The sequence below is a fragment of the Salvelinus sp. IW2-2015 genome, unplaced genomic scaffold (assembly GCF_002910315.2).
Source record: "Salvelinus sp. IW2-2015 unplaced genomic scaffold, ASM291031v2 Un_scaffold990, whole genome shotgun sequence".
Classification (NCBI taxonomy): domain Eukaryota; kingdom Metazoa; phylum Chordata; class Actinopteri; order Salmoniformes; family Salmonidae; genus Salvelinus; species Salvelinus sp. IW2-2015.
In genome coordinates this window covers 100,463-123,735 of record NW_019942675.1, presented here as the reverse complement: position 1 = coordinate 123,735, position 23,273 = coordinate 100,463, and the positions used below count along the sequence as shown (strand labels likewise).

General features: G+C 43.6%; 1 protein-coding gene across 1 annotated transcript; it reads right to left on the bottom strand.

Annotated features, from left to right (window-relative positions):
• Nucleotides 1–3,142: 3,142 nt before the first annotated feature.
• Nucleotides 3,143–14,668, bottom strand: LOC112069336 (clarin-1-like). Its single transcript, XM_024136645.1, has 3 exons — nt 14,105–14,668; nt 5,386–5,565; nt 3,143–3,977 (listed from the first exon to the last, which is right to left on the bottom strand). The coding sequence occupies exons 1-3, from the start codon at nt 14,355–14,357 to the stop codon at nt 3,712–3,714; spliced, it is 699 nt and encodes a 232-aa protein (XP_023992413.1). The 5' UTR covers nt 14,358–14,668; the 3' UTR covers nt 3,143–3,711.
• Nucleotides 14,669–23,273: the final 8,605 nt, after the last annotated feature.

Below are 23,273 nucleotides of genomic sequence, written 5' to 3'. Positions count from 1 at the left end.
TATATGCAGCAGTTTGGGCCGCCTGGCTCGTTGCAAACTGTGTTTCTTCCTAACAAACCCGTAATTAATTTGCCAGAATTTTACATAATTCTGACATAACATTGAAGGTTGTGCAATGTAACAGCAATATTTAGACTTAGGGTTGCCACCCGTTCGACAAAATACGGAACGGTTCCGTATTTCACCGAAATAATAAAGTTTTGTTTTCGAAATGATAGTTTCCGCATTTGACCATATTAATGACCAAAGGCTGGTATTTCTGTGTTTATTATATTATAATTAAATCTATGATTTGACATTTGATAGAGCAGTCTGACTGAGCGGTGGTAGGCAGCAGCAGGCTCGTAAGCATTCATTCAAACAGCACTTTCCTGCATTTGCCAGCAGCTCTTAGCAATGCTTGAAGGACAGTGCTGTTTATGACTTCAAGCCTATCAACTCCCGTGATTGCGATGGGAATACTAAAGTGCCTATAAGAACATCAAATAGTCAAAGGTATATGAAATACAAATGGTAGAGAGAGAAATAGTCGACGCGTCATAATTCCTATAATAACTACAACCTAAAACTTCTTAACTGTGAATATTGAAGAACTGGGAATATTGAACCACCAGCATTCATATGTTCTCATGTTCTGAGCAAGGAACTTAAAACGTTAGCTTTTTTACATGACACATATTGCACTTTGACTTTCTTCTCCAACACTGTGTTTTTGCATCATTTAAACCAAATTGAACATGTTTCATTATTTATTTGAGACTAAATAGATTTTATTTATGTATTAAGTTAAAATAAAAGGGTTCATTCAGTATTGTTGTAATTGTAATTATTACAAATATAAAATCGGCCGATTAATCGGTATCGGCTTTTTTTGGTCCACCAATAATTGGTATTGGTGTTGAAAAATCATAAAATCGGTCGACCGCTAATTCAGACCCCTTGACTTTTTCCACGTTTTGTTATGTTACAGCCTTATTCTAAAATGGATTGTGTTTTTTCCTTCATCAATCTACACACAATAGATTCCGTCTGGCCACTACCAAAAATACCTGATTGTTGGAGTCCTGCAGAGATGGTTGTCCTTCTGGAAGGTTCTCCCATCTCCACAGATGAGCTCTGTCACAGTGACCATCAGCATCTTGGTTGCTCAGTTAGGCCCGGCAGCCAGCTCTAGGAAGAGTCTTGGTGGTTCCAAACTTCTTCCATTTAAGATTGATGGAGGCCACTGTGTTCTTATGGACTTTACCCAATTTTTTGGTACCCTTCCCCAGATCTGCGCCTCGACACAATCCTGTCTCGGAGCTGTACATACATTTCCTTCGACCTCATGGCTTGTTTTTTGCTCTGACATGCACTGTTAACTGTGGGACTTTATATGGACAGGTGTGTGCCTTTCCAAATCATGTCCAATCAATTTAATTTACCACCTTACAGTGAAATGCTTACTTACAGGCCCTTAACCAACAATGCAGTTAAGAAAAGGTGTAAAAAAATAGTCAATGTGCGGGGGTATAGGTTAGTCGAGGTAATTGAGGTAATACGTACACTACCGTTCAAAAGTTTGGGGTCACTTAGAAATGTCCTTGTTTTTGAAAGATTGTTTTTTTTTGTCCATTAAAATAACATCAAATTGATCAGAAATACAGTGCAGACATTGTTAATGTTGTAAATGACTTGTAGCTGGAAACGGCTGATTTAATGGAATATCTACATAGGCGTACAGAGGTCCATTATCAGCAACCATCACTCCTGTGTTCCAATGGCACGTTGTGTTAGCCTTTTAAAATGATAAACTTGGATTAGCTAACTGATCATTAGAAAACCCTTTTGCAATTATGTTAGCACAGATAAACTGTGTCCTGATTAAAGAAGCAATAAAACTGCCCTAATTTAGACTAGTTGAGCATCAGCATTTGTAGGTTCGATTACAGGCTCAAAATAGCCAGAAACAAAGACCTTTCTCCTGAAATGCAGTATATTCTTGTTCTGATAAATGAATGCGAGAAATTGCCAAGAAACTGAAGATCTCGTACAACGCTGTGTACTACTCCCTTCACAGACCAGCACAAACTGGTTCTAACCAGAATAGAAAGAGTGGGAGGCCTCGGTGGACAACTGTGCAAGAGGACAAGTACATTAGTGTGTCTAGTTTGAGAAACAGACGCCTCGAAAGTCCTCAACTGGCAGCTTCATTAAATTGTACCCGCAAAACACCAGTCTCAACGTCAACAGTGAAGAGGCGACTGGGATGCTGGCTTTCTAGGCAGAGTTGCAAAGAAAAAGCCATATCTCAGACTGGCCAATAAAAAGAAAAGATTAAGATGGGAAAAATAACACAAGACACTGGACAGAGGAACTCCGCAGGTTAAAATATCAAACCAATTATATTAATTAGGGGACAGGTCGAAAAGCATTAAACATTTATGGCAATTATTTATTATTATTTATGCTTGCTAATTTGTCCTATTTAGCTAGCTTGCTGTTGTTAGCTAATTTGTCCTGGGATATAAACGTTGAGTTGTTATTTTACCTGAAACGCACAAGGTCCTCTACTCCGACAATTAATCCACACATAAAACGGTCAACCGAATTGTTTCTAGTCATCTCTCCTCCTTCCAGGCTTTTTCTTATTTGGACTTTATATGGCGATTGGCATCTCATAGTTAACACGACGACCGACCGAACTCAGCTCATCTTTCAATCACCCACGTGGGTATAACCAATGAGGAGATGGCACGTGGGTATCTGCTTCTATAAACCAATGAGGAGATGGGAGAGGCAGGACTTGCACTGCGATCGGTGTCACAAATAGAACTGACTTCTATTTTATCCCTTGGCAATGCAGGCGCGCGTGAGCAGTGGGTGCAATAATTGAATAACCTATGTTGAAATTTATTTTGCAACGCTCGCACATGCGTGTGGTCAGCATGTCAGACTTAAACCAACAGAATATAAATCTACAACAAATCTAAATAGCTCTACACATTTCATAAAATAAATGTTGTATTAGGAATGATCATCATTAAAATCATTCAAATTGGCAAATCACATGATTCTGAATATATAATCTGAATAAACAATTAAGCGACATGACCTCTAGGATTTCTAAATATGTAAGTAAAAACCAATATGAAGCACAAGGGATAGAGAAACTGCTCTATTTAAGTTGTACAGTTGTGGTCTTTCAATACATTTTGGGGGCACTAATGAAAGGCTAAACACACGGTACCTATTCTGGTCAATCAATCGTCACATACTGTTTAACAGTCCCCCTTCATTGATAAAACTTCGGACTGCCACGGGAGGGACTGCCAATTCTTGGGTATCTGTTTCTGCTTTTCTACAACCGAGTGAAATCCTGGCCTTTAATTGGCCCACAACCTAACGAGATATCACGAATTAATGACACGATGGAAAGAGAAACAAGACCCCTCCCCTCGAAGATTCAAAACAGAAGTCCCTAACAGAGGTGGCCAGGGACACTTCTCCGGTTGTCGTCTGAAGGACTGACAGCTTGTCATGGGAAGGGGAAAAGAAGTGGCTTAGGACGGTCACATTTGCTTGGACCTTACAACAGCACATGGGCACCAAGGAGCTATGGCCCCAAGTCTCCCATTGAGACATGCCAATAGCCGAGGCTCAGTGTCACTAGAGTGGGGTGGGGGTGGGGGTGGCCCAGCCAGTGGCCACACAAGCAAACAAAAGCCCTGGTCAGTACATGAGATCTGATGCCCCAGTGTTGACATTCGACTCTTTGGCCTCCTGGAAGGGGAACTGGATCCCGGCCACACGGATCAGCAGGATGTTAAGGCCATGGACGAGGAAGGTGAGGAAGATGAGCCAGAAGGAGTGGTCGAATTGCTCTGTGTGCGTCTTGTACATAAACGTGCCCTCGTTGAAGTTGGCGATGTGGTCGGACAGCCGGTGGAGTTTCACCTCGGAGGCAAACAGAATCATCACCAGGCAGCTGCAGAGGCCTGTTCAGAAGGTCAGGCAGACAAGACAGGCACACAATATTATACTATTACGGTTGACAACACTGGGAGTTAAAATAAGAAGTCAAAAGGCATCCGAATGATCAGTTACTGTAAACACGTTCCTATAAGGCAGAATACCTTTTCCCTCCCTCACCACATTAAAAGGGAATATGTTAATGCTACAGTAGTTGCAATCACCAAAAGGTTACCAAAACAATTAAGCATAGGTCATTCACTGCAGCGAGATATTTTAATTAACATGGTGAAGTGTTTCACATAATCGTAAAAATAGGTTCATTGATCAGATGAATCCAAACTTGCATTCTAGTGTAAACCTGGCAAGCAGTTTTGATTGAATAGGCCCCCTAAGGTAGGGCCTCGGTTCCAGATAACTGAGAAATATCTCCTTTAACTCTGGTGCTGTTTTTCTTAATTTGTGCCATTGTTTGGATGGGAGGTCAAGTAGCCCACTGTCTCCTCATGAGATGGTAGGCTACTGGATACTGGTTTTAAAGCTGAAAAGGCAATAGGGAAGTGGATCCTTTTCTCAATAACGTACAGCCGACCACTCATGGCTTGGCTGTTGTGTTTGAATGACTCTGATATACACTTATAACTAATGTTGAAGTGTTGAAGGACACCTTTGTTGGACCCCGATCATGTTCTCTATAGCAGTGGTTCTCAAAATGTTTTGGTTACTGTACCAGCATGAGTCTTCTCAAGTACCCAGTGTATAGGCCGAGTACCCCCAAGGGTACTAGTACCCCTGGTTGAGAACCACTGCTCTATCACCCCGTTTATACATGTGGCTAACATGCGTTCTGATCTTGTCCGCATTCTGATTGGGCCCACATTTTCAGAATTATTGGTCCCTTGCTGTATGCAAATGATGAGATTTTCTTTCTAAATAATATCTATTAATTTATTTTAAAGACACAATGGTGCCACCTGTCAATGATTTTAGAGGGCGGGATAATGATTATTTAAATTGTTTCACTAGAGCCGTCTACAATTGTAATATATCCAGACACAATGTCTGCCTGACTACCTTCAGAGGTGATACAATCAGATCACAAGGAGTCTTTTAATTGTGTACACCTGTCTAAGAATGTGGAAAACATCAGGAAAAAAATGACACTTTAGAACCAATAAACGTGGCTCCTGTTTAGCCTACTGCGAGCTATTTCTATCTGAAGATGGAATGCATGAGTGTAATTAGAGCTGTTTACCTGTGATGTGAGCGGTGTGTTAGATTTTGGGCTTATGTTGCAGAGTATGGGGGCTTGTGCTTAGCCAACGTTCATATGGTAGGCTGCTTGTTCACAACTTAGAAGGTGATTCGGCTACCCTGTGAAGGATGACACTCTAGAAAGAAAAGGGTTGAGGTGTTCTTTTTGTGTGTGCTTACAGCAGACGAAGTTCCAGAGGTAGAGTCCCAGGGCGCCGTGCAGAGTCTCGTAGGGACTACCAAAGGCGTTGTACATAAAGAAGCCTGTGGCCACGGAGGAGAAGAGGATGAGCACTACGCAGAAGAAGATCACAGTGACGTGAAGACTGGCTGGGATGACGTCCACCAAGTTCGGAAAAACTACAAGGAGATGGACAATATAGAGAGGTGTGGGAATGTTCTACAATTATTAAAACAGTAAATAGTATTTTTCCCCCCCCACAACTTTCACATGATGAAACGCATGCATGAGTCTCTGTGTTCTATTTGTTTAATGTGCAAGGCAGATGGAGCAAACCATCAGAGAACAAATTGTTTTTTGTTCATCTGAAAAGTCATCAGAATGGTTAGTAAGCCTGCCGGTCAAGCGAAAAGATAATGTGTGTGTGTGCCAAATCTCATTAGTGAACAGTTGCTGATGATGCATGTGTCACGGTCCAATAAAGATTCAGTCCACTGTGCTTGTGTAGGATTCTTGTTACTGCAACCTCAAAACATGTACTGCTGAGTTATAAGAGATGCCCTCTTGTGCATGGCCAATTAACCTAGTTGAAGGCAGGTGGGTTTCCCCTGTAAGGCTAGCCTACATGATTTTGATCACGGGTTCTCTTTACTCCATTTACATTTATCTCGCTTTCTTTGATTTGAGTTTGTTGTTAGCACTAAATAATAATGTTCTGCTGACATTTCAAAATGTGTCAACTTTAAATGAATCATCTCCAGCATATGTGAAAACGGTGGATTCCTATGTTTTATAGTCAAAAAGATGAACACCAGATAAAAATAAAACATTTCTGATTTTAACCAACTATGAGCTGGCAAAGTAAAGTAATGTCAAAAGCATTTCCACTATATTTTTTTACTAAAAAACAGACATATGCAGTTTTCACATACATTAATGGTGGGGTAGTGCTGTAGATGATGAATATGAAGTTTAAGGTATTTCTACCACCGAGGGTAGGCTATGTGCGCATTTACACGTGGTCATCAGGGCTCCATGACCCACATTTGTGTACAAGCTTACTGTATGTGTAGTCTAGTCTCATTAGAGATGTGACTGTTCAATCAATGTTCCAATACCTTGAACAACTGAGGTCAATTTTACAGCAGTGTTATACATCTCCGCAGCCTATAAATCTTTTATCATAAAACAGGTTGCTTGGATCTAGGATTCTGATTGGTTGATAGTAGGGAGTTATAGCACAACAATCCCACATCCTCCAGGTAATGCCTGTTAACAGTTCCATTAGATTTATCCCACAGCCCAGCCAGTCAATGTATAAACTTAATCTCCCCTGGAAAAAAGTGTTTAGACAATATTTCCTAGCCTAGTTTAGCCAAGAAGAAAGCACTGAGCTTTTTAGAGAAGAAGAAAGGCAGGATCCATGATCGGCTGAGATAATGGAGGGGGATAATAGGGTTTCCACTAGACAGCACAGTGACAAAGTCAAAATTGTCTATAATCGTAAAAATGGGAAAATAATTGCTTTTTGGTATTCATTAAGTTTAGGCATAAGGTTGGCAGTGTGGTTAGGTTTAAAATCGTATTTAAAGAACATAAAACCCTGCCTATTTCTACAATTTATGACTTAACTTCTGACAATCGGATAATAGAGAGACTACTTTCTGGAGGGCAATGCCATGCTGACTCATGCAATAACACAGGAATTCTTTAGAGATCAGGATTTCTTTAGAGATAGGTGGGGCTTAGGCGGATGTGGACAATGCTGAATGGGCAAAAACAAAGATAAGCTTTCCAGTGTGGAAAATTATTAAAGTGCATTTTCTCCTACTTGTCTCTAAAGTGGGTTAACAAGTTGATCACATTTCAAAGAAGCATAACTTTCCAATGTTTCCCCCAACTCCCATTTTGAATTCTGTTCTTTTATAAAATGTTTGGTTTGGGGGGGGCCTAAATTGCATCGCAGTGCTAGAGGCGTTACTACAGACCCGGGTTCATTCCCGGGCTATGCCACAACCGGCCGTGACGGTCCAGTTGGCCCAGTGTCGTCCGGGTTTGGCCGGAGGTGCTTTACTTGGCTCATCGCGCCCTAGTGACTTCTTGTGTTGAACAGTGTTTCCTTCGACACATTGGTGCTTCTGGGTTAAGGAGCGCGGTTAGGTGGGTCATGTTTTGGAGGACGCATGACTCCACCTTCGCCCCTCCTGAGCCCGTTGGGGAGTAAAAAAATAAAATAAATGTTTGGGTTTGTCTACACTTTGCTGTCTGCCTCTCCGACCTGTGGAACAAAGTTTTTTTTGCGATTTCCACCGTGCCATGCATATAAACGTGATGAGACGGACAGCTTCTCCGAGCCAGGTAAATTCATTTATCAGGATCATTATAATGGATATAGCCAAAGACACTATATATACAAAAGTATGTGGACACCTCTTCAAATTAGTGGATTCGGCTATTTCAGCCTCACCCGTTGCTGACAGGTGTATAAAGTCAAACACACAACCATGCAATCTCTATAGATAAACATTGGCAGTAGAATAGTCTTTACTGAAGAGCTTAGTGACTTTCAACATGGCACCATCATCGGATGCCACCTTTCCAACACGTCAGTTCGTCAAATTTCTGCCCCGGTCAACTGTAAGTGCTGTTATTGTGAAGTGAAAATGTCTAGGAGCAACAACGGCTCAACCGGGAAGTGGTAGGCCACACACGCTCACAGAACGGGACCGTCGAGTACTGAAGTGCATAAAAAAAATTGTCTGTCCTTGGTTACAACACTCACTACCGAGTTACAAACTGCATCTGGAAGCAACGTCAGCACAATATCTTGGTCGGGAGCTTTATGAAATGGGTTTCCATGGCTGAACTGTCGCACACAAGCCTAAGATCACCATGCCAAGCGTCGGCTGGCATGGCGTAAAGCTCGCCGCCATTGTACTCTTCCGCACAGCAAGTGGTACAAGTTTGACACCAACAGGCTCCTGAACAGCTTCTATCCCCAATACATAAGACTGCTAAATAGATAACAGAATGGCTATACGGACTATCAGAGTTGACCCTTGTATTTTATTTTTATACTTTCTCTATACACACTCACAGGACTCATGAATCCACACTGATATATACACACTCACAGGACACACGCATGCACACTGATATATACACACTCACAGGACACACGCATGCACACTGATACTCCAACACAGATAACATGCACACACATTTATACTGACTCTACACACACACACACACACACACATAATAAGTTATGCTGCTGCTACTCTGTTTATCATATCCTGATGCCTAGTCACCTTACCCCTATACATATCTACCTCAATCGCTCCAGTATCCCTGCATTGTTAATATGGTATTGAAACTGACCCTGTATATAGCTTCTTACTTGTGTTCTTATTTTTTTATTTCTAGTGTTTTTGTTCTACCTTGTGTTATTGTTAGTGCTACATTGATATTGATTACGGCATTGCTGGGTTTGGAGCTGGCAGGAAAGGCATTTCACTGTACTTGTGCATGTGACATTAAGATTTGAAAAACTTGAAACATTGTACTGTTGCCTAAACATATTGGTAAATAGACCTAGACTTTTCTCCAACCAACGTAGCCCTACCCAGCGAATTTAAGCTAACATTATCCCCTTTTCAACATTGTTTTTTAGAGTTTTTAAATCACAATTGCTGCTGACATACTTTATAGGCTACATTGATTGATGGACCTCAAATTGTCTAGCTAGCAAATGAAAGATCCCGTCATGACTAGTTAACAAGCTAACTTTAAGGGGATAAATCAGATGGCTATATCCAAATATTGTTTAATTTGCTTGCCATCTATAGTGGCGATGACAGTAGTCTGACTGACAACTTCACCAGGATGAGGACTTGCAATGTCAAGCTCTTTCCAAAACCCTAACCTCTGATGAAGAAACCTAAATGACACGTTGTTTGCTTAGCTAGCTACCTACATGCCAAATGGATATGCTACCCTCACATACCTGAAAATATTTGATGAATTGATGTTTACTGATCACGAAAAGCATGCAGTTAATAACCTCAGCAAAAAAATAAACGTCCTCTCACTGTCAACTGCGTTGATTTTCAGCAAACTTAACATGGGTAAATATTTGTATGAACACAAGATTCAACAACTGAGACATAAACTGAACAAGTTCCACAGACATGTGACTAACAGAAATGGAATAATGTGTCCCTGAACAAATGGGGGGGTCAAAATCAAAAGTAACAGTCAGTATCTGGTGTGGGCACCAGCTACATTGAGTACTGCAGTGCATCTTCTCCTCATGGACCGCACCAGATATGCCAATTCTTGCTGTGAGATGTTACCCCACTTTTCCACCAAGGCACCTGCAAGTTCCCGGACATCTCTGGGGGGGGGGAATGGCCCTAGCCCTCACCCTCCAATCCAACAGGTCCCAGACGTGCTCAATGGGATTGAGATCCGGGCCCTTCGCTGGCCATGGCAGAACACTGACATTCCTGTCTTGGAGGAAATCACGCACAGAACGAGCAGTATGGCTGGTGGCATTGTCATGCTGGAGGTTCATGTCAGGATGAGCCTGCAGGAAGGGTACCACATGAGGGAGGAGGATGTCTTCCCTGTAACGCACAGCATTGAGATTGCCTGCAATGACAACAAGCTCAGTCCGATGATGCTGTGACACACCGCCCAAGACCATGACGGACCCTCCACCTCCAAATCGATCCCGCTCCAGAGTACAGGCCTCGGTGTAACGCTCATAAACATGAATCGGACCATCACCCCTGGTGAGACAAAACCACGACTCGTCAGTGAAGAGCACTTTTTGCCAGTCCTGTCTGGTCCAGCGACGGTGGGTTTGTGCCCATAGGCAATGTTGAGGCCGGTGATGTCTGGTGAGGACCTGCCTTACAACAGGCCTACAAGCCCTCAGTCCAGCCTCTCAGCCTATTGCGGACATTCTGAGCACTGGAGGAGGGAATGTGCGTTCCTGGTGTAAGTCGGGCAGTTGTTGTTGCCATCCTGTACCTGTCCCGCAGGTGTGATGTTCGAATGTACCAATCCTGTGCAAGTGTTGTTACACGTGATCTGCCAATGCGAGGACGATCAGCTGTCCATTCTGTCTCCCTGTAGCGCTGTCTTAGGCGCCTCACAGTACGGATATTGCAATTTGTTACCCTGTCCACATCTGCAGTCCTCATGCCTCCTTGCAGCATGCCTAAGTCACGTTCACGCAGATGAGCAGGAACCCTGGGCATCTTTCTTTTGGTCTTTTTCAGAGTCAGTGAAGGCCTCTTTAGTGTCCTAAGTTTTCATAACTGTGACCTTAATTGCCTACCGCCTGTAAACTGTTAGTGTCTTAACGACCGTTCCACAGGTGCATGTTCATTAATTGTTTATGGTTCATTGACCAAGCATGGAAAACAGTGTTTAAACCCTTTACAATGAAGATCTGTGAAGTTATTTAGATTTTTACAAATTATCTTTGAAAGACAGGGTCCTGAAAAAGAGACATTTATTTTTTTGCTGAATTTAGCTGTATAACTCTGATGATAGAGCTAAATCTGAAAAGTGTCGTTCGGAATATGCAATTCAAGTCCGAACTACACACGCTCTTCAAGAGTTCATGATATTAAAGCCAAATAGTTAACGATTATTTAACAATCCCTTGAAAACGGCATGTAGTTGTCAATGGTTTTAGCGGAGCTGGGGGTCTCTTTGCCAAATCGAACGCTCTGCACATTATTGTGACGTTTTATTGATAATGAACTATGACTATTGCATAGCAACCATTACAAATAGAATGGATAGATTGAAGAAAAAGACAGACTTCATTTCTCAGAACAAGAATAGACTGACGAGTTTCAGAAAAAAGGTCTACAGGCCATTTTGAGCCTGTAATCGAACACACTAATGCTGATGCTCCAGATACTCAACTAGTCTAAAGAAGGCCTGTTTTATTGCTTATTTAAAATCAGCAGAACAGTTTTCATCTGTACTAACATAATTGCAAAAGGGTTTTCTAATGATCAATTAGGCTTTTAAAATGATAAACTTGAATTAGCTAACACAACGTGCCATTGGAACACAGGAGTGATGGTTGCTGATAATGAGCCTCTGTACGCCTATGTAGATATTTCATTAAAAAATCTGCCGTTTCTAGCTACAATAGTCATTTACAACAATGTCTACACTGAATTTCTGATCAATTTTATGTTATTTTAAATGGACAAAAAAAAATTGCTTTTCTTTCATAAACAAGGACATTTCTAAGTGATCCCAAACTTTTGAACGGTAGTGTATATACAGTGGGCTCCAAAATTACTGGCCCCCCTGATTGGCAATGCACAACAATATAATTAGCGATAAACTCAAAATACCAACATGTGAGAAATACTGTACTTTATTAATGTTTCAATGGAAGCCACCAAAATCATTTATTGATTTAATTAAATAATCAATGTCCTCCAAATCAAGGTGTCACAATTAATGGCACCCTTAAAGATTATTGTAAATAAAATCTACCAAAATTAAACCAGGAATTAAATTCTACTTATTTAAGTTTATCTAAGTCTTAAGGAACTACATTGAGCCATTACATCACTTTTTGTTTCACTAGGGTATAAAAATGAGGTAACACGCATGCAATATCCCTTTGTTATCCAACACCATGAAGAAAACAAAAGAACTGGCAGTTCAAAAGAGACAGACGGTCGCTGACCTTCATAAATCTGATAATTGCTACAAGAAGATCCACAAAACGATTGAGCACTGTCAGGGCAATTATTAAAAAATGTAAAAGATATGGAACAGTTGAAAACCTCACGGGTATAGAACGCAAATGCATTTTGCCCCCCCAGGATAGGGAGGAGGATGGTCAGAGAAGCAACAATATCCCCAAGAATCACTGTGAAAGAATTGCAGGCCTTGGTGGCGTCTTGGGGTCACCAGGTTTCAAAAAGCACCATCAGAAGCCACCTCCACAACCATAGGCTCTTTGGAAGGGTTGCCAGAAGAAAGCCCTTTCTGACCCCAAGACACAGACGCAAGCGCTTGGAGTTTGCCAAACAATTTAAATAATTATAACTGGAAGAAGGTGCTCTGGTCAGATGAGACCAAAATGTAACGTTTTGGTCAGATATGGCATCGGCATGTTTGGCGTCGAAACAGAGATGCATACAAGGAGAGGCACCTCATACACATGGTGAAATATGGTGGTGGGTCGGTGATGTTTTGGGGCTGCTTTCATTCCAGAGGTCCAGGGGCACTGGTTAAGATGGATGGCATAATGAATTCCACCAAATATCAGGCAATTTTGGCTGACAATCTGGTTGCCTCTGCCAGAAGGCTGGGACTTGGCCATAGGTGGACTTTCCAACAAGACAATGACCCAAAACATAMMTCAAGAKCCACACAGAAAWKGTTCTGTGACMACAAAATCAATGTTCTGYCATGGCCATCTCWGTCGCCGGACCTCAATCCAATCGAAAACCTGTGGGCTGAGTTGAAGAGGGCAGTTGATAAGCGCAAACCCAAGAATGTGAAGGATCTTGAAAGKATCTGCATAGAGGAATGGTTCAAAATCCCTCCAAATGTGTTCCTTAACCTTGTCAAGCATTACAGGAAAAGACTCCATGCTGTTATCCTTGCCAGAGGTGGTTTGCACTAAGTACTAAATGAGGAGTGCCAATAATTATGAAACCTTGATTTTGGTGAAATGTATTTTGTATTAAATAATTGTATGATTTTCATTGGTTCCTTTTAAACATTAACAAAGTACAGTATTTCTCACATGTTGGTATTTTGAGTTTCTCTATAATTATATTGTTTATATTTTTTGAAGTATTTTGTTTGTGCATTACCAGTCAGGGGTGCCAGTAATTTTGGAGCCCACTGTGTGTGTGTGTGTGTGTGTGTGTGTGTGTGTGTGTGTGTGTGTGTGTGTGTGTGTATATATATATATATATATATATATAAAAGTAGTAAATATACAGTATCCATCAAAAGTTGACACACCTACTCATACCAATTACCTTGACTAACCTGTACCCCCGCACATTTACTCTGTACCAGTCGCCCCTGCCCAGTCATGTGAAATCCATAGATTTATTTATTTATTATTTATTTACCGTTATTTTACCAGGTAAGTTGACTGAGAACACGTTCTCATTTGCAGCAACGACCTGGGGAATAGTTACAGGGGAGAGGAGGGGGATGAATGAGCCAATTGTAAACTGGGGATTATTAGGTGACCGTGATGGTTGAGGGCCAGATTGGGAATTTAGGGCATAATGAATTCATTTCAATTGACTGATTTCCTTATATGAACTGTAACTCAGTAAAATCGTTAATTGTTGACTGTTGTATTTGGATTTTTGTTCAGTATACTTTATTGAAAAGGTGATATTTTTTTACAGTCTATAAGTAGGCTTTATATTGTGCCAATCCTGCCAAGCGAATTAATGCTAAACATCACATTTGATTTAATCAAATAGATCCTTAAGTCACAGGGATAGGACTCAATTAAAACAGGGTGTAGTCTATCTATAGTCATTTGAATTATTAATGGAGTGGGTAACCGCTTGTCTCATTGTTATTCACTTTTCATAATAGATGCTCAAATGAGAACATGATGTTTCAACCCAGCAGTAATCTTTAAAACCAGTTTTTCACAAACTTCTCATGCAATTCACATGGACTTCTACTCACATGAAAATCTGAAGGGTCTTCCACCAAGTCCACATTGCTTCACTGTCTGTCCGTGAAAGAGACCATAGTTAACCCTACCGACAAATTTATCAAGCTCTTGTCCTGTGGCATTTACAAGCTGCGCCCCGGTTGTACACACCATGCTCCCCTGGACCCAAAATTGCGACCCCATCGCGGCCGCAACAATGAGGACGCAACCGAAACTCAACACACCGGCAACAGAGAATATAATTTTCTTTTGACGACTTGGCATGGTGTCAGAAGAATGTGGGAAAATAATTATTCTGACCAGTCCATGGTGTTCAATTCATCTCCAGTTGGTAGCAAATTCTTGCTGAGGCAAATATTCCAAACCGAAGACGCTAAATATCTGTGTTAAGCTATTATGACAAGTCTCATTGAAATAGCTAAATGTGTATACCGTATTGATGCTGTTCTAACGTGGACGTTGTGTATTACGTTACATCGATAGTTTCCCCCCTTGCTCATTGTTTCCAAGTAACCAAGGTTTTAAATTCGGAAGACGCTTCTCAAAGACAGCGAGAGGGATGACTTCAGCCTCGGTGACCTGTTGTCTGATTGGGTACGAAGCTCATCTGCTGCACTGAACACGTGAGTTTTCTTCTTCTTCGGTGGAGTTTATCGGCAGTTGAGCATTCAAGGTCATGGTGCATTACCACCACCTACTGTACTGGAGTGTGGGCCAGAGACGGGGAGAAAATAAATCCTACGTTGCAGCACGTTTCCCTTAGTCTCAAATATGTTGTAATTTTTATAAATCTAATGACGTTCTAGTCAGTATACTCTTTAAACTCATTTCCTGTATACCCTTCTCAATCATACTGAATCTCATCCTCTCTCTTTCCTTCTCCATCATACTGGATCTCATCCTCTCTCTTTCCTTCTCATACTGTCCACACTGTATCAGTACATGCTCCACTGTCATTATTTCCTGGCTAACAATAATCACACTTTCCTGTTGGATGCTTTCCCATCATGTTTAAAGTCTTATTCAACTGTCTGTGTCCCACCCTTAAACATGTAAAATAGCCTCCTCTCTTCTGTCTCTTCCTGTGGTCCTCCCCTCCCCGACTTTCCTCTGTACTTGGAATAAATGCCTGCCCTTCACCAACAGGTGTAGACCTTACAGTGAAATGCTTACTTACAAGCCCTTAACCAACAATGCTTTAAGAAGTTTTAAGAAAAAAAACTGTTAGGTAAAAAATTGAAAATAAAAGTAACAAATAATTAAAAAGCAGCAGCAAAATAACAATAGCGAGGCTATATACAGGGTGTACCGGTACAGAGTCAATGTGCGGGGGCACCGGTTAGTCAAGATAATTGAGGTAATATGTACATGTAGCTAGAGTTAAAGTAACTATGCATAGATAATAAACAGAGAGTAGCAGCAGTGTAATAGAGGTGTCTGGGAATCCCTTTGATTAGCTGTTCAGGAGTCTTATTGCTTGGGGGTAGACGCTGTTAAGAAGCTTTTTGGACCTAGACTGGCGCTCCGGTACCGCTTGCCGGGCAGTAGTAGAGAGAACAGTCCATGACTAGGGTGGCTGGAGTCTTTGACAATTTTTAGGGCCTTCCTCTGACACCGCCTGGTATAGAGATCCTGGATGGTAGGAAGCTTGGTCCCAATGATGTTGCCTACCACTGTTGTGTCATTGGCAAACTTGACAATGGTGTTGGAGTCGTGCCTGGCCATGCAGTCATGAGTGAACAGGGAGCACAGGAGGGGACTGAGCACGCACCCCTGAGGGGCCCCCGTGTTGAGGATCAGCGTGGCGGATGTTTTGTTACCTACCCTTACCACCTGGGGGGCGGCCCGTCAGGAAGTCCAGGATCCAGTTGCAGAGGGAGGTGTTTAGTCCCAGGGTCCTTAGCTTAGTGATGAGCTTTGAGGGCACTATGGTGTTGAACGCTGAGTTGTAGTCAATGAATAGCATTCTCACGTAGGTGTTCCTTTTGTCCAGGTGGGAAAGGGCAGTGTGGAGTGCAATAGAGATTGCATCATCAGTGGATCTGTTGAGGTGGTATACAAGTTGGAGTGGGTCTAGAGTTTCTGGGATAATGGTGTTGATGTGAGCCATGGCTAGCCTTTCAAAGCACTTCATGGCTACAGACGTGAGTGCTATGGGTCGGTAGTCATTTAGGTAGGTTACCTTAGTGTTCTTGGGCACAGGGACTATGGTGGTCTGCTTGAAACATGTTAGTATTACAGACTCAGTCAGGGACAGGTTGAAAATGTCAGTGAAGACACTTGCCAGTTGGTCAGTGCATGCTCGGAGTACACGTCATGGTAATCCGTCTGGCCCTGCGGCCTTGTGAATGTTTACCTGTTTAAAGATCTTACATCGGCTACGGAGAGTGTGATCACACAGTCATCCGGGAACAGCTGATGCTCTCATGCATGCATCAGTGTTACTTGTTACATGGCAGTGTTACTTTCTAACCCTACCATGGGTTTGTCGTAAGTCATAAAGAATTAGAGCAAATAACTACTCTCTCTGTCTTCACTTCCTCCACCCACTGCAAGGCCAACAGTATGACCAACAGTTCCGCCGTATTTACAGCCATATACATTACCTGACTGCCACCCCACATTCCTGCACTACAAATGCTGACCCAGTACATCCTGTCCTTGGATCTTTTGAACCATCTGTGTAAATGGCCACAACATCCTGATATACAGTATCCAGATGTCTTTTAAACAAATAAGATGGATCAACACCCTTCCCATCTTTCTGTTGTCTCTCCAACACTTTTAGATCAACTACTGGAGGCGGGAGCAGCCATGGTTGATTCACAGGAATAGCTACCATTGGACTAAACTCCCTTCCATACAGTCCCATCTTCTTCGCCTGGGTATTACCCACCCACCCAAAGCTTGTGTTCTGTCCTCTCTCATGTTCCCAGCACACCTGTAAAATCCCTTTCCAGGATGAGACACCCCATGTCCCTGTAGGTTGACCCAATAATTAATTGCCAGCTGTTGTCTCCAAATCGGCAATGGCATATCCCCCATCTCCACTTGTAGCGCAGACACTGGGAAGGCCTGAAACGCCTCACTACATATTCTGAGTCCTTGCCCCTGTATTTAAATGTTTTTTATTTATTTCACCTTTATTTAACCAGGTAAGCTAGTTGAGAACAAGTTCTCATTTACAACTGCGACCTGGCCAAGATAAAGCAAAGCAGTGCGACAGAAACAACAACACAGAGTTACACATGGAATAAACAAGCATACAGTCAATAACACAATAGAAAAAAACGAAAGTCTATATACAGTGTGTGCAAATGGCATGAGGAGGTAAGGCAATAAATAGGCCATAGTAGCAAAGTAATTACAATTTATCAGATTAACACTGGAATGATAGATGAGCAGATGATGGTGTGTAAGTAGTGATACTGGTGTGCAAAAGTAAATAAATGGGTGTTGTTATCGTGACCAGTGAGCTGATATAAGACGGAGCTTTACCTAGCATAGACTTATAGATGACCTGGAGCCAGTGGGTCTGGCGACGAATATGTAGAGAGGGCCGGCCGACTAGAGCATACAGGTCGCAGTGGTGGGTGGTATAAGGCGCTTTGGTAACAAAACGGATGTAAATGTGATAGACTACATCCAATTTGCTGAGTAGAGTATTGGAAGCTATTTTGTAGATGACATCACCGAAGTCGAGGATCGGTAGGATAGTCCGTTTTACTAGGATAAGTTTGGCGGCGTGAGTGAAGGAGGCTTTGTTGCGAAATAGAAAGCCGATTCTAGATTTGATTTTGGATTGGAGATGTTTGATATGAGTCTGGAAGGAGAGTTTACAGTCTAGCCAGACACCTAGGTGTTTTTAGTTGTCCACGTATTCTAGGTCAGAACCGTCCAGAGTAGTGATGCTAGTCGGGCGGGCGGGTGCGGGCAGCGAACGGTTGAATAGCATGCATTTGGTTTTGCTAGCGTTTAAGAGCAGTTGGAGGCCACAGAAGGAGTGTTGTATGGCATTGAAGCTCGTTTGGAGGTTAGTTAACACAGTGTCCAAAGAAGGGCCAGATGTATACAGGATGGTGTCGTCTGCGTAGAGGTGGATCAGGGAATCACCCGCAGCAAGAGCGACATCGTTGATACATACAGAGAAAAGAGTCGGCCCGAGAATTGAACCCTGTGATACCCCCATAGAAACTGACAGAGGTCCGGACAACAGGCCCTCCGATTTTACACATTGAACTCTGTCTGCAAAGTAGTTGGTGAACCAGGCGAAGCAGTCATTTGAGAAACTAAGGCTATTGAGTCTGCCGATAAGAATACGGTGATTGACAGAGTCGAAAACCTTGGCCAGGTCGATGAAGATGGCTGCACAGTACTGTCTTTTTTCGATGGCGGTTATTATATCTTTTAGGACCTTGAGCGTGGCTGAGGTGCACCCATGACCAGCTCGGAAACCGGATTGCACAGCGGAGAAGGTACTGTGGGATTCGAAATGGTCAGTGATCTGTTTATTAACTTGGCTTTCAAAGACTTTAGAAAGGCAGGGCAGGATGGATATAGGTCTGTAACAGTTTGGGTCTAGAATGTCACCCCCTTTGAAGAGGGGGATGACCGCGGCAGCTTTCCAATCTAGGGATCTCGGACGAAACGAAAGAGAGGTTGAACAGACTGGTAATAGGGGTTCAACAATCTTTTTAGAAAGAGAGGGTCCAGATTGTCTAGCCCAGATGATTTGTACGGGTCCAGGTTTTGCAGATCTTTCAGAACATCTGCTATCTGGATTTGGGTGAAGGAGAAGCTGGGGAGGCTCGGGCAAGTAGCTGCGAGGGGTGTTGGCCGGGGTTGGGGTAGCCAGGAGGAAAGCATGACCAGCCGTGGAGAAATGCTTTTTGAAATTTTCGATTATCATGGATTTATTGGTGGTGACCGTGTTGCCTAGCCTCAGTGCAGTGGGCAGCTGGGAGGAGGTGCTCTTGTTCTCCATGGACTTTACAGTGTCCCAAAACTTTTGGGAGTTAGAGCTACAGGATGCAAATTTCTGTTTGAAAAAGTTCGCCTTTGCTTTCCTGACTGACTGTGTGTATTGGTTCCTGACTTCCCTGAACAGTTGCTTATCGCGGAGACTATTTGATGCTATTGCAGTCCGCCACAGGATATTTTTGTGCTGGTCAAGGGCAGTCAGGTCTGTAGTGAACCAAGGGCTATATCTGTTCTTAGTTCTACATTTTTTGAAAGGGGCATGCTTWTTTAAGATGKTGAGGAAATTACTTTTAAAGAACGACCAGGCATCCTCGACTGACGGGATGAGGTCAATATCCTTACAGGATACCTGGGCCAGGTCGATTAGAAAGGCCTGCTCGCAGAAGTGTTTTAGGGAGCGTTTAACAGTGAGGAGGGGTGTACGTTTGACCGCGGACCCATAGCGAATGCAGGCAATGAGGCAGTGATCGCTGAGATCCTGATTGAAAACAGCAGAGGTGTATTTGGAGGGCAAGTTGGTCAGGATAATATATATGATGGTGCCCATGTTTACGGATTTAGGGTTGTACCTGGTGGTTGTACCTTGATAATATGTGTGAGATTGAGGGCATCTAGCTTAGATTGTAGGACTGCTAGGGTGCATATCCCAGTTTAGGTCACCTAACAGAACAAACTCTGAAGATAGATGGGGGGCAATCAATTCACATATGGTGTCCAGGGCACAGCTGGGAGCTGAGGGGGGTCTATAACAGGCGGCAACAGTGAGAGACTTATTTCTGGAGAGATTCATTTTTAAAATTAGAAGCTCGAACTGTTTGGGCATAGACCTGGAAGGTATGATAGAACTTTGCAGGCTATCTCTGCAGTAGATTGCAACTCCTTCCCCTTTGGCAGTTCTATCTTGACAGAAAATGTTGTAGTTGGGTATGGAAATCTCAGGATTTTTGGTTGACATCCTAAGCCAGGATTCAGACACGGCAAGGACATCAGGGTTGGCGGAGTGTGCTCGAGCAGTGAGTAAAACAAACTTAGGGAGGAGGCTTCTGATGTTAACATGCATGAAACCAAGGCTTTTTCGATTACAGAAGTCAACAAATGAGAGTGCCTGGGTTAGCCTCCACATCACCCGAGGAACAGAGGAGGAGTAGGATGAGGCTAGCAAAACTGGTCGTCTAGTGCGTTTGGGACAGAGAATAAAAGCAGCAGATTTCTGGGCATGGTAGAATAGATTCAGGGCATAATGTGCAGACAAGGGTATAGGGGGGTGCGGGTACAGTGGAGGTAAATCCAGGCACTGAGTGATGATAAGAGAGATTGCATCTCTGGACACGCTGGTTATACTGGGTGAGGTCAACGCATGTGTGGGAGGTGGGACAAAGGAGGTATCTAAGGCATGTACAGTGGGACTAGGGGCTCCGCGGTAAACTAAAACAATGATAATTATCCTAAACAACAGTATACAAGGCATATTGACATTTGAGAGAGACATAAAATGAGGCATAAAGCAATCACAAGTGTTGATTGGGAGAGCTAGCTAAGTCAACAACGGGTAAGACAACAACAGCTAATCAGCTAAGACAACAACAACAGGTAAAATGGCGATGAATGGGCAGAGAGCGTCGGTTAACTACACACAGGGCCTGAGTTCGGGGCTAGGGCCGACAGATAAACAAAGGTAAACAAAGTGGAGTGCCGTGATAAATTAACTGTCCAGCAGGCATCAGCTATGTAGCCAAGTGATCATAAGGTCCAGTGTACAGCAATAGATGGAACAGGGAAGCCGCAGGGTAGTCATTGCTACGCTAGCACGCGGGAGACATGGTGTTTAAAGTTAGCAGTCCGGGTTAAGTAGAATCGTCTGCTCCGTCGTCCGTATGTGGGCCAGTCGTGGTGGTACGGCGGGGCGCCATGTCGACGAAGGGACCGGGCCAGATGGCGAAAGAGGTATTGTAGTGGTGGTAATTTCGTTTGCTAGCCGGGAGATGCGCCTGGCTCAGGGCTAGCTTTGGGGCTGGGTCACTCAGTGGCAGCTAGGTAGCTGTGATGATCAATGGTGCAGGGTTTACGGCAGGAATCTGACGTTGTAGTGGAGAAAAAGTCAGAGGCTGGCAGGTATTATCCAGGCTCAAAAACGGTTGGTGCCCGAGCAGAGGGTAAAGGCCGCTAGCAGTGGCTAACAATGACAAAATAGCTAATAACTTCGCTAATTAGCTGGCTAATTAACCTTCTGATGAAAGTTTTGGCTATAGGGTCGAAAAAATTGCGGATCCGTGTCACATTGAGTGAGGCGTGTTACCGGAAGGTATATTTAATTTAAAAATGGAAAAAGAGATTGAAAAATAAATTGGGAGATATACAAAAAAGACGAAAAAGAAAAAAGTAAACGGGAAGACAACAAACCACGTCTGCACTGCTACGCCACCTTGGATTGAATCTAGCCTTTCCAGTGAGGTCCGGGCTGCAGAACCATACGCTATACTGCCATAGTTTATTACAGATCAGATCAATGCAACATAGATGGCCCTCAATGAGGAATGCCCAGCCCCCCACATTTAGCACCTTCTTACACTTTCCCACCACTCTCTCAATGTGTTCTTCCCAGGTCAGCCTAGTGTCAAAGTACACCCCAAGGAATCTGAAGGCCCCCACCTCCAAGTTTCTCCCATATAACCTCAAGCGTACCTCATCTCCCACCTTCCTCCCACCCACTCTGATGTGGCGATACTAGCCCCCTGCTCTCCAGGAAGTAAGTTAGCCTCTCATACATTCCGTAATCCTACATACATGTTAAAGCTATTGGCCGATAGCTTGTTGGCCTCGTTCGGTCCTCCCCTGGCTTCCAGATTGGTATCACTACTTCCTCCTTCCAGCAGCCTGGTAGTTTCCCCTCCTCCCACACCCAGTTGTACAACACCAATACCTTATCCAGTGCTTCATCACTAAGATGGGTCAACATAACATAGCACACCTCATCTTTCTCAGAGGAAGTTAACCCAGCCTGCTCGTAAGCTGCTCCAACTACACCAAGACTCCCGTAGTGTGGCAGGCTATGCAGTGGATTTTCGCACGTTGGCAGCTGAGAGTGCCTGGAATCCATAATCCCTTTTCGACATGTTCCTTCACTGATTATCAGAGGAGGTTAAAGACGAGCTCGCAGCCCGGGAGCTTCCCATGGACTTCGACTCCCTCATCGCCTTGACCTTAAGGATCGATGGGTGGCTACGGGAACATAGAAGGGACAGGAGGTCTGTTCCAAGTCACACTCGCTTGTCCACTGCTCCCACCTTGCCTCAGAGGAATCCCGGAAGTTCCCAACGTCCACCTTACCGAGAGAATCTGAGGTCACCCGAGTGCCCACGGGAATCACAGAGGGCAGTCGACTCGCCTCCTCCAGAGCCCAAGCTACTGGGAAGGGCTAGATTATCTCTGGATGAACATTTACGCAGGTTGAGCACCAGGAGCTGTCTGTATTGTGGGACTACAGGACATTATATTTATTTCTGGGTGCTCATTGACTCTGGGGCCAATGAGAGCTTTAACGACGCTACCTTGGTGTTGGAGCTGGGAATCTCCACTCAACCCCTCTCCATTCCCATGGACGTCAGAGCGCTGGATGGGCGCTCTATTGGCAGAGTCACCTGCAATACGGTTCCCATCAACCTGCGAGTATCAGGAAATTATAGTGAGTGTATGCAGTTCCTGATCATAGAATCTCCTAATGTACCTGTGGTTTTGGGGTATTCATGGCTCCAGAAGCACAATCCCCTGATCAACTGAGCTACTGGTTCTATCGTGGGTTGGAGCCCATTCCGCCATGTCCAGTGTCTTAAGTCGGCACAGCATGACCCGGGACATCTTCCTGCAGGCTTGGGAGAAGCCTCGGATCTCTCCGCCATTCCCGCAGAGTACCTGGACCTCCGGGAGGTCTTTAGCAAAAAGTCGATCCACCTTGGGAGTGGCTTTACTCCCTGTCGGTCCAGAAACCAAGACTCTCTCACTGCAGGGAGTGTTCGTCCATCTGCCTCTCCCGCGGGCACAGGGTTCTTCTTTGTGAAGAACCCTTCGGATACGGGAAGACAGCCTTTAACATGGCTAGCGGGCACTATGAGTACTTGGTCATGTCATTTGGACTGACCAACGCTCCCGCTGTGTTCCAGGCACTGGTCAACAATGTGCTCTGGGACATGCTGAACCGGTTTG